Genomic DNA, 12,477 nt, shown 5'->3' on the forward strand with positions numbered 1-12,477 from the left:
CACGGGGGAAAGGGGGCGGGGCTCAGAAGCGCGCGGGGGGGGGAGGAGGGGTATGCGTAATACGCGTGTGGAACGGAGAGGGCCGCCGCCTTCTCTCCCCCGCGCGCGAGCTGTGGTGCCCCGACTTAATCAGTCCGCCTTCCCCCACCTCCTCTTCCTCCCCGCCCCCACCCGCATGCACATTCTCTGTCCCGGGTGGCCGCAGCAGCAGCAGCAGCAGCTCCTCGGGGCTCAGTGTCCTTGTGCGGAAATGACACACGGTCCCGTCACGTCACGCGAGAGCGCAGCGCGCGGACCCCCTCTCTCTCGCGCACACGGACACACACACACGCACATACACAAAGAGCTAAGTGGGAGGGGAAGACACGGGAGCCAGCCACGGCCGCGCTTATAAAACACCCACCCAAGACCAAGGGGGGCCCTCACCCTCTTTTCCCCACAGTGCCTAAGAAGGACCCAGGTAAGCCCCTTCCCAACTTTCTCTAGACAGGGAAACCAGCTTACCCCCCCAACCCCCCCTCCCCAAGGTAGGTGTGTGCGTGTGTTGGCCAACTCCCTCCCCACAGTTCCACTTTCGGCCTCGGCGGGAGGAACACGGTCCTTCCTCAGCCTCCCCGGCCCCCTCCCCCTCGGGGAGAACTATGGCTGTGTTCCTCGCGCGGGAGAACGGCCAGGCAGCGCGGGCGCCTCCATCTCCGGCGGGGGAGGGGGGGGGAGCTGGATGTTATATTGTGCCCCCTGTTTCCAGCTGCCACATAGACCAGCTCTCGAGGACCGGGGGGGGGGTGGGAAGCATTCCGGAAGCTGCCGTCGCGAGCCGCGGGGCACGCTACCCAAAAGAGGGTTGGCCCAAGAAGCGCTTCGGTGAGCGGGTAGACTGGCCAGCCGGCTCTCCCCTTTCCCCAGCTGCTTCTCGAGGCGCGCACACGCACCGCCGGCTCCTGTTGCCTGGAAACCTGGCTCCCTGCTCGGCAACGGAACCCGCTTTCACGACCAGCCGCGAGGCCTATCCTCCCAGCGCCCGCCGCTGCCGGCCCTTCCCTCAGTGGCCTTGGGACTCCGCTCCGTGCTAAGGCTGGCGAGGCAAAGGGAGGCGGGGGTGATAATTGAAGCGTCCTCTCCCCCGGACCCCCCCCCCGCCGCCGCCTTCGCCTTCTTATTCCATTCGATCTGGGGAAGGGGGTGCCCACGTGACCCCGCGACTCGCGAGCGCTGCCTCGCGCGTTTCAAAGCCGGGAGGGGGCGTTGCGAGTTCCCGCGCGCCTGGTGCGATCCTGGTCTTATTGGCCAGTTTCCAGGCATGGCTTCTGCATGACTGCAACACCTTCCTCCTCCTGTTGCCCTGGGTTGTTAGGGAGGGGCTCGTAGTTCTCTTCCTCCAGGCGACACTTTCTGTTCTACAGGCAACATCCAAATACAAAGTCCTTATTGGCAAAAAAAGAAAGATACTCATCCTGCTCTTGGGGAAAACGTTTTGGAGTTTGGAGAGGAAAGCACCCAGCAACAGCCCTGTCCTCCTGCTTGGGAGCAACCTCCGCTTGCCAGCCACATACTTGTTCTCTCTGGGTGGAGCCGTAGTAAGGAATGGCCGTATTTGGGGGATGCTGCCCAGAGAGAAAGTGTGCGCAAGGAAGTGGCTTACAGCTATAGGCTGGCCAGGCAGTGGTCACAGGTAGAGACAGGACTCTTTGGAGCACTGCTGTGTGGATTGGACATCACCATGCTGCTCAGAGAAAGAGAACATGCAGGGAAACAAAGTAGGAGTGGTTGCTGCTTGCAATAGTAGTTGCCATCTCTGTCTTTTTGCTTTCATCTTCTGGGCAGCACATCAGAGAGGATTTGGTTGAATATCAGTTGCCACTACAGTACCTGGTCAATCCTGTTGGGCTCACCCACTAGCAACTATCTGATGGTGCCAGTCTTGATGTTGTTACAACCATATCATAAATTCAAATTAACACACACCTTACAATGTTGAGCTCATGTACTTAGTATTTGGTGATAATTTATAAAGCAAAAGATGCTACTGTCCTGTAAGTTAGGGCAACCTAATTCCCATATATAATGTAAAGCTAGGCTAGGAGATGGTGATTTGCAAAAACTACATGAGTTTATGGCAGTGGTGTGTCTTCATTGCTTTCCTATATCAGTATTTACTATCTTCTAGATCACATTGGCTCTTATTTTGCTTCATAATAAAAAAAAGAAAAACCTTTTCCCGTAAAGTAGCTAAACTCTTACAAATAATTTGGGTAGTCACTGTTGCATTGTAATCCTACAGTAAGGCAACAATGTGACAGTGCTGACAATTGTCTTTGGCAGCCAGAAGTCAGGGAAGGATCCATGGCCATTTTAAGGCTACACCTCACATAGTTAGGTTATAATGGTAAGTTGGTTTGTGCAATTACTCTTACTGGATGTAGAGGCACCAAACTGACTGTGAGTCTCATATATCCTGATAATAAAATATAGATTACAAATATTTTTGTCTAGTTTCCTAGCATGGTACTCAGGTTGAATGTGTATTTAAATGGTGAAAATACATTATATAATCTTGTTGATCTTTAAATATCCAGCTCAGAATTGTTCTTGCAGTTAAAAAAAAGAGGACATATGTAAAGGTTGTCTATGTAGAAATAAGTACACCCCCACCTTGAGAAATCTGCTACTACAGCCACAATTTATTAAGTGTGATATGGAGGTTAGAAAACAAGGAATTGAATTTCTCAATAAATCTCAGTAATAGCTTTGGACCAGTCTGTTTGCTGTAGTAGAATTTGTCCTTCTAAGTGGCCAGACACTAATGGACAACTGCATATACTTTTACTGTGTAAACAAGACGGCCCTATGGAGGGAATTTCAACTTAATGTGGGGTGTGAGATCCATTGAATTCAGTGGGGCAACCTTCTAAGCAGCCATGAATAGGATCAAGCTGAAAGCCACCTAACTTTATAAGGCAGTAGTGAACTTTATAATTGCAGTGGGGCTATGATGCTGATCTGGCCTCACTCTGGAACAGATAGGTGTGAGGTTGTGAAAACGTGCTAGCAGGAGCACTAGATTCTGGAGCACTAGATGGTTCTGCCAACACATCTGTACCAGCATAACCTCACTGCTGTTGTGCTGCTGCCCCTCTCCATCCTGGTATGCAGCAGTGACTTAGCCAGAGGGAGGCTAGGTGAGTGGTGCAGCTTCTCTCTGCCACCCACTAATACTGTAAGAGAAAAGAGTGGGGTAATAACCTAAGTAGGTAGTAGCTGCCACAAGTGCACCATGGATATAGCACAGTTCTAAACCATACTTCTTGCATATTTCACCTGCACTCCCAACTTTAAATCAGAATATAACAAAAGAATCCAGGATGGGGTTGACTGGCCACAGTCTGGATCTCACTGTCGCTTGTGCCTGTTCTGACAGAACACAAAAAAGCCAACTTGGGGGGGGGGAGAGAGAGAGAGAGAGAAACTGGCCATAGATATGAGCTCACATGAACATCACACATTCCCATTGGGTTACTTCTGTGAATAGAAAAATAAAAACGTCTCTGTTTCTGTTGGCAGAAAAAGTGTAGATCAGGTTTTTGGACCACTGAGCACTGAGACTATTGCTGTGGGAAGCAGTAATGCCATGGGAGCATGGTATAACATGGCTGGTGGGGTGTAGCATAACACAAAATTGGAGAATACAGACCTTGCTGCTACCCACCCACCACCTCAGGCGTACCACATGGCCAGTTATGTCTTGCTGGTCCTTACTGTGGAGATAACACAATACTTCAAACACAACACAGATGCTGTCACTATCTCTTCATGTTTATGAATAGGAGAAGGCCTCACAGTTAGGCGTTTATGATGTCACAGGGAAAATCTGATATTGCCAGTTGGCTGTTGAGCAGACATTTTTTATTTCAAGATCTACCTTTTGAGAAAGAGAAACAATTCAGGAGACAAGTGTATTAATCAAAGTGACATTAATCCTAATGTGTTTCTTGCAATTACCTTTTCATCAGGGTACTTGCATTTGTTGCAGTTTAAATGAGTAGCTCTAAAAGGAGCCTACAGTGTTGGGGTTAGAAGGCTAGTGACTCTTTTCAGAGTTAGTCACACAAATAATTGAAATAGGTATGAGCTAGTCCTTTTCCTGACATTTCCCTAATGAAGAGCTAATTGCTCAAAATGAGTTGGAATTTAAGCCACTTGCATTAAATGGTCTCCAGCAGCTTTTTGATGTTTTGTTAGTTTCTGCAGTTGGTGTTAACCCATTTGGGGTGCTCTTCAAAGAGAACAGCTACTTTAGAAGCCAACATAGAATCCAATAACAATCTAATGACTCTGATTTGATTTTTTAATTAAAAAGTGTGCCATAAATTGCCTTAATAAAGAATAATTATTATTAGTAATTACTTTAATTACTAACTTTGTCAAGTTATTGCCATTATAATGAAAGCTTCATTTCACACTTAACTGTAAAGTAATTTTCAGTGTGTTAGTATTTATTGGTCCTGAAAGCTTAAAAACTTAAGATGAGCATTTTTTGTACCCATCATTTTTAGGGTTTCAATCCTATACACACCTACCTGGCTTGAGCATAAGACTTCTTGAACACAGTGAGACTTACTTCCAAATGCATAATATTGTTTTGTGAAATGCTGAAATCAACTTTTTTAATGGAAAATGATTTCAGGCTTAGGTGCTCAAAGAAAAAAATAACTGGTTTTGCATGGCGAGGTTGATACTTATGTCTGAGTCAAGCGATGTTTTGGTTTCTAGAACAAATCATTAGTAGCTCAGAGCAAATACTATGGGTTGTATCCAAAGTTGCCTGAGTTGGGTTGTGCTCACAGAAAAGGTACTTTCAGATCTCTGATCTCCATGCCTCTACCCCAACAAAATCTCTCGATTTTGGGATACCGCACATGTGAGGTAGTTTTGGGAATCTACTGAAGAAGGGAGAATTGTTGTAAATCAGCTCTCTACACTCTCCCTCCCAACTTTTGCTTATGGAAGCTCTCATGAATCCCAGCCCCTTTTTCAAATGGAGAGGTTCTGCTGGGTTCAGTACCGTGTATATTACAAATATCTATGTCATGATTTTGTGTTACGTAAACATGTTCTACATCTGTTTTGCTGATCTATGATCCCCTACTCCATTATAACCTCTGTCTTCATTCAGATTTTGATGAAGTTCCATAATGGTTCCCTGCATTCTTAAAAAAAACCCCAGTGCAAATCCTTATTCCATAGCTGGCAATGTTGACTCTTGTTCATCAAGAGGCAAGAGCTGAAGCTACCTCTGCATGCAACATCACATTTAAACCTTTCTCCCCATTATGCTTTTTTAAAGACTAGCTTGCCAAAATTGATAGATCTTCTATTTACTATATTGTACATTTAAATTTTTATTATTTATTGCTTTATTTATTTATTGTTGCAAACTGCCTTAGGACCCTAGGATGAAGGGAGCCATATAAATTTTATAAATAGTCAGCAATGTTCCTCACACCAATATAAATGGGGGCAGCTTTTGTATGCAAACTATTTGAGTGCATTCTGAATATAAACCAGAAAAGCTGGATTTCGGCAGATGGCTTTACAGTACACATAACATGTCTCTCCTAAGCTGTATAGGCTTTTTACTTATTTCTTTATCTCTATTATTGTAGAGTACGGAATATGAATTCAGATGAACTGCTTGATGATGAAGAAAATGCTGAAGGTAATGTTATTCCTTTTAATCTACTTTCTCATTAGATCAAAATACTTTTGAATATAGTCCATACCAAAATTACATTTTTATAACAAAGACTGTAACAAATGAAAAAATCTTATCACACATTGCTTTCCACTAATTTCCTTCTGCCTGTTTTGTCCACTTCTCTGGCTTGTTCTTTACACTGTAATTCTGTTGAAGCTCTTACATTCCGAATGCAGTGAAACTAGGGTTACCGTGTTTAATAACAAGAGAAGTTGGGGTGACTGTTTAAGTTATAGTAGAGGTGAAGAACTGGATCTGCCACACCAACCCTCATGGTCACACTGACAAGTTGGTGGCCGGAAATCACTTTATGTCATCATGGTGTTAGATAAGCAATTTCCCCATTTCAAACCCTGTAGGTTAAGGAAGGCTTTCCCTGTGGAGCTTGCTATAAGTTCCATTTAGTGCAGGCATTCCCAACCTACAGCCCTCCAGATGTTTTGGCCTACAATTCCCATGATCCCTAGCTAACAGGACCAGTGGTCAGGGATGATGGGAATTGTAGTGCAAAACATCTGGAGGGCCAGAGGTTGGGGATGCCTGATTTAGCGCTTACAGCAACCCTTGTTTTGGGCAAAGACCAGCTGCATTATGGAGTTACCAATGAGGAACTCCTTAATGCAGGCAGTCCCTGAAAACAATAATCCCAGCCTCATATGGCAAGCAATAATCAGGAGAGCACCTTAGAGGCTCTCAAATGTTCCTTTGCAGCTGTGTCTTTACCTGCCCCACCTCTGATGTCATATATGAGTCAAGTGTGGAACAGATCAATGTGGTTTGGGGGATATGGCCTCATGTGTCAAATTAGGACCCCATTGGGACTAATTAGACCCATGGACCAGAGGTGTCCCATTGCTGAGCTTTAGACTGTTGAATCCAGAATAGCTACCTATATATAATTCAGATCCAGTCAGTGACCAATTGGTACTATTTTTCTCTTTCATCAGTTATTATCAAAAATATTATGAAAGTAGAAACAGACAAAGAAGATGAAGTCCTAGACTGCTCCGTAATATCAAGACCTGAAAAAACCACGCTGGATGGTTTAGTGACTTCTCTGCAAGAAACCAATAAACGGAAACGGACCTTGTTTGGTTGTGATAGCTCAGGAAGCCACCAAGAAATTCTACCAAGTCTGAAAAAAAGAGGCCTTACACAAGAGGTGATTCCTTTACATATGGATATTAAGAGCATCTTGCTTAGACTTGTAGTTAACTATTTCAGATTGACAAGCAGTTTAATGAATTTAGTCAAACCAGTTAATCTTTGTTCCGAAATATTAAATACTCATTTGGGTGTTTTATTTTATGGAAATTGTAGGCTGCAACAAAGCAAAGAAGACACTATTTAGCCAAAAACAAACAAAGAGAAAACATGCATCCTAGAGATCAATAGATTTTCTGAGGAACAAGGTGGTGGCTGTTTTTTAAAGAGCAAAATTCAATAGATGTGTGAATTCAGCTGAAGAAATGGTGAATATGGTTTCTTGTCTGGATTTCATCTAAAATAGTCTACATAAACATTTGCACTTCAGTCCAGCAAGGTTAAGCCAGAACCCAAACAGCTATTTCTGAGCTGTTTCCTAGGTGATACTTTGTACTTTCACTGATTCCCCCTGCTTGTAGCCCCTTCTGTTCGCCAAGAATTGCTCTGGAGAGTTGGAAAGCCTTCTAGAACAGTGTGGTGGGGAGCCTACGGGGGGGGATTGGCCCCCCTTACACCAGAAACCTGTGAACTAAAAAAACAATTCCATTCCGTAGATGGCATGCTTAGGGTTTAAGTTATTTCTGTTTTGCTTTTTAGGGCCAAGCCCTTACAAGGTGGCTTACAAAGTGAGATCATAACTCAAAGCTGAGGTTTTTCATGTTTTTAAGATGGAGTAGTCAATTCTTGCCTATTTGCCTTGATAGTATTTGAATATGTATATTTTACCTTTTATTAATTAGTATTTGTACAGCAAGCTGTGAAAAAATATTTCTGATTTTTAAAGTCTAAATTCTTTCATTTTTTAATTCTAGTATTGAAATTTATGTTGCTGTTGCTGCTGCAAAGCAAAGTATGTTTGCAAAATATCCATCTTATAGTGAATTAATGAAGACACCCAAATAATGTGAACTGCTGGTATAAAATAGTGCCTGAAATGTTTTGTGATCTCTTCCAAATGTCAACACTTTATAGGCTACAGCTCTTTTGGCATTGCTTCCATTTGCATGGAAATGGAAGACGCGGGTGGCACTGTGGGTTAAACCACAGAGCCTAGGACTTGCCAATCAGAAGGTCAGCGATTTGAATCCCCACGATGGGGTAAGCTCTCGTTGCTTGGTCCCTGCTCCTGCCAACCTAGCAGTTTGAAAGCATGCCAAAGTGCAAGTAGATAAATAGGTACCACTCCGGAGGGAAGGTAAACGGCGTTTCCGTGCACTGCTCTGGTTAGCCAGAAGCGGCTTAGTCATGCTGGTCACATGACCCGGAAGCTGTATGCCGGCTCCCTCAGCCAACAAAGCGAGATGAGCGCCACAACCCCAGAGTCGTCCACGACTGGACCTAATGGTCAGGGGTCCTTCTACCTTTTACCATTTGCATTATCAGAAAATATTGTACATCATTTAGCACACATATTCTCTTACAACAGTTTTCTTCCTTCAGATGTGCCTAGTGGAAAGTGAGTAGGCTGTGAAAGGTTCTCAATCTGGGCATCGCAAGGTTTTCAGTCTGGGTGTTGTTAGTTGAATACAGTACTGTTGATTGGATCTTAACTATGCCTTTCACAGATTGAAGGTTTTAAATGTAGCGGAGGATCTCTTTGGCAGAAGGGGTAGTCAGTTCCCCTGATTTCACACTCCCCCTGCAGTCTTCCACTGGTCCAGACACGGAGCATAAGAGTCTACAGAGGGAATGAGGAATCAGCGAAAGATGACTCTCCCTCCTGTTGACAGGAACAAACTTGGAATCCAGGCCAGTGAGTTTGATGTAGGGGATCCTTATGCATATATGAGCTGCAATATTCTCAGAACTCTGATGTTAAGGAAAGGCTATTGATTTGAGTATTTTGGGCAGCTCCCAGACATGAAAGTTTAGATCCTAATAAATACACAGGGAAAATACCCTCCAACTCCTCCATCCACTTTCCAACCCATAGTGTAGGTGGAAGCAACTAACATAGTCTGGATCCAACCCTATGGCAGCATTGTGTTAAATTAATTTAGTGTTTAAAATTAAGAAAATAATGTTTTATAATTTATTCATTAAGGATAAATAAGTAACTAATTTGAATACTAATGTTACATTTGTTCGTTGAAAGGGCCTTCTTTCAAACTTGATGCACAGAGATGGATCACCTACTCAGGAAGATGTGGAACAGCTAAACAAGAGCAAGAATCCTAGCATAACGTGGCTCGGTGAAGAAGAAGCCTTAAATAACACAATCATGCCATCATATAAGAAACCTCTGTATGGGATCTCACACAAAATTACAGAGAAGAAAAGTCTGCCAGGAACAGAGCAGTTCACTTCCTATGAGTTGTTTGAAAAGGTTAATCCTAGCAGTCCTTCCAATCTTCGGACATTGAATGAGCAACGTAAAAGAGATATGAGTGCTATCACACCCGTTGCTTCTGAGTCCGACCCAAATATATATTCTTTGATACAAAAAATGTTTTACACACTTAATACCTTAAATTCCAACATGACTCAGCTTCACAGCAAAGTAGACTTGTTATCACTAGAAGTCAGTCGAATTAAAAAGCATGTCAGCCCCACAGATGCTGTAGCAGAATTCAGGCCACCACCTGAGTACCAGCTGACTGCCTCAGAACTCAAACAGATCATGGATCAGAGTACATCAGGTGGAGATTTGGCTTGCCGACTACTGGTACAGCTTTTTCCAGAGCTCTTCAGTGAGGATGAGTTAAGCAGGACCTGCAGCACCTGTGGCTATCTTAACAAAAAGAAACTTGAGTCCCTTCATCTACAGCTCATCCGAAATTATGTAGAAGTTTGCTATCCTTCTGTGAAGAATCCTGCGGTTTGGCAGGCAGAGTGTTTGCCTCAGGTCAATGACTTTTTCAGTAGCTTTTGGGCACAGAGAGACATGGAAAATAGTCAGCCAGACATACAGTCCTCCAATTTTTATGAGACTGATCAAATTATTGATGATAAGGAGGAGGATGAAGCTCTGCCCATGGACAGGAGTAGTTCCATAGCCTCTGAATGGGTATTTGATGCTCAGGATATAAATGAATTTTTAGATGAAGCTTCCTCTCCTGGAGAGTTTTGTGTCTTTTTATTACATAGATTGTTTCCAGAACTCTTTGATCACAGAAAGTTGGCTGAGAGATATAGTTGTTATGGAGAATGTGGAAAACAAGAGCTTGACCCGCAGCGACTTCAGGTAATTCGCAGGTACACAGAGATTTATTTTCCTGCTATGCAGGAGAGAAAGGCCTGGTTGCAGCATTGTGTCCAGCGAATAAATGATGAACTTGAAAGCATGTATATGGATGACAGTGAGAGTGAGCAGATGAGAGAGGATTGCTATGATTCTTCTAGTTTGCCTGATGATGTGTCTATTATAAAAGTGGAAGATAATTTTGAATATGAAAGGCCAGGCAGAAGGTCAAAAAAGATTTGGCTTGTGCCTATAGACTTTGATAAGCTTGATATCCCTTCTCCTGATTTTGATGTCCCTATTCCAGACTACCTGTTAAGCAAGGAGCAGCTTAAGAACATATATGAGAGCAGTTTGTCAATCGGCAATTTTGCTTCTCGATTGCTAGTTCATTTATTCCCTGAACTGTTTACCCATGAAAACTTAAGGAAGCAATATAATTGTAGTGGATCACTGGGTAAGAAACAACTTGATCCTGTTAGGATTAAATTAATTCGACATTATGTGCAAATGCTATATCCGAGAGCGAAGAATGATCGAGTATGGACATTGGAATTTGTTGGAAAACTCGATGAGAGATGTCGTCGAAGAGATACAGAGCAAAGACGCACATACCAACTGCAGCGAAAGGTCCATGTGCCAGGACCTGAAAGGAGAGAATTTTTGACCTATGCAATAAACCCGGAAAGATTTAAAGAAGAATTTGAAGGACCGCCATTGCCTCCGGAAAGAAGCAACAAAGATTTTTGCAAGATACCACTTGAGGAACTTGTTGTTCCCCCTCCAGACTTTCCTGTGCCTTCTCTGTATCTGCTGTCTGACAAGGAAGTAAGAGAAATAGTACAGCAGAGCCTTTCAGTTGGTAACTTTGCTGCCAGACTTCTTGTAAGACTTTTTCCAGAGCTGTTTACTTCAGATAACCTCAGACTGCAATACAACCATTCAGGGGCTTGTAACAAAAAGCAGCTCGATCCTGTCAGACTGAGACTAATCCGTCATTATGTTGAAGCTGTTTATCCTGTTGAGAAAATGGATGAAGTGTGGCATTATGAATGTATACCAAGCATTGATGAAAGATGCAGACGTCCCAATAGAAAAAAGTGTGATATACTGAAAAAAGCCAAGAAAGCAAAAAAGTGATGGGATCTTCTTAGTTTCCAAAGATGTTGACCACTAAGTTATTTAGAAGCAGACTGAGACATCAGTCAGCCTGCTTTAGACTAATACTCAGAATATTCACTCAGCATTAGGGCAACTGATAAGAAAAATGTTGCTCTAACACGTACGGGAAAGGGCAATACAGTGAGGATGGGGAAAAGGGGTGTAGGACAATCCAGTGGGAATGTCACTTAGAAGAACCTATTGAAATGAATGCCTATTGTGGGAAAAGATGTAACTCCATTTCAGGATGCCTGTATGTAGGCTAGGTTTCTGATAGTGCCCTTGCTACCTACCTGAACTGGTACACAGCAAAGAATCATAAATTATTACAGATGTTCCAGTAGCATCTCATTTAAATATAATCACCAGTGAAAATAAATTATATAGTTTTAAATTTTTTAATTGATTTTTTAGCAGTGAGTAGTCTCGTGCTCTTTAAAACAGTTTCTGTAGGTACCTTTAATCAGTCATTTGGAAACTAACTAATTTTTTAATTTTTCAAAGCTGTAGTTTTTGAAGTGCCATACTCTCTGAAAAAGAGTAGGGAATCAAGACAGTTTCTGTACTAATTACAGCTACTCCTTGTATTAGTTTGAATATTGGGGGAGTGAAGTACTACAAAATCAATGAACAGAAAAGTTACAATTTTCTTTAAAGGTTTCCCATTTTGTTGCTGAATGGTTGTAAAAGTTAAGATTATGATCATGGCATTATTTAACATGTGTTAAGATCGTAGTACCAATATTTCAGTTGTTAGTCATCTAAGTTATTCCATTGTCCTCAGTGTGACTTCTTGGTATAAAAGCTACTGGTATAAGCATAGGTTGTGAACTAGACTCTTGCCCTGTATCAGTAGAATATGGTGCTATTACCTGTTATTCTCACTACTTATATTTAAAAAATACTTGAATTGAGGAATGTACAAAAACATTTAAGCCCATATTATTTTTGTTAGCAAAATGATTGCAGCCTTTGAAAAGTTCAAAATATTAAATATTATATGTATCTATATATTTGATTATTTGGACTTCTATATAGCAAGGGCCCTCTTCATTGTATGTTGATTTTATATTTATAACTTCAAGTACAGTGTCACCCAGAGGATTTCAATATCATGGAGACTGTGAACTTTTCCTTAATCATTGTAACTAATAATTAACTTGAAACCTCTTTG

At 42.5% G+C, this 12,477-nt stretch overlaps 1 protein-coding gene across 5 annotated transcripts; it reads left to right on the forward strand.

The window, feature by feature from the left end:
* The first annotated feature begins 312 nt into the window (after positions 1-312).
* On the forward strand, positions 313-12,312 carry BEND3 (BEN domain containing 3). 5 transcript variants are annotated; one of them, XM_082216626.1, is made up of 4 exons: positions 313-460; positions 5,664-5,716; positions 6,703-6,917; positions 9,057-12,312. In XM_082216626.1, exons 2-4 carry the CDS (start codon positions 5,674-5,676, stop codon positions 11,280-11,282), a joined length of 2,484 nt encoding a protein of 827 aa, XP_082072752.1. In that variant the 5' UTR covers positions 313-460; positions 5,664-5,673; the 3' UTR covers positions 11,283-12,312. The 5 variants fall into 5 exon arrangements, with proteins under 5 accessions (XP_082072752.1, XP_082072756.1, XP_082072754.1 ...); XM_082216628.1 differs by lacking the exon at positions 313-460 and adding an exon at positions 844-864; XM_082216627.1 differs by lacking the exon at positions 313-460 and adding an exon at positions 1,244-4,122.
* Positions 12,313-12,477: the final 165 nt, after the last annotated feature.

The sequence above is a fragment of the Podarcis vaucheri genome (genome assembly GCF_965113315.1).
Source record: "Podarcis vaucheri genome assembly, chromosome: 3".
NCBI lineage: Eukaryota > Metazoa > Chordata > Lepidosauria > Squamata > Lacertidae > Podarcis > Podarcis vaucheri.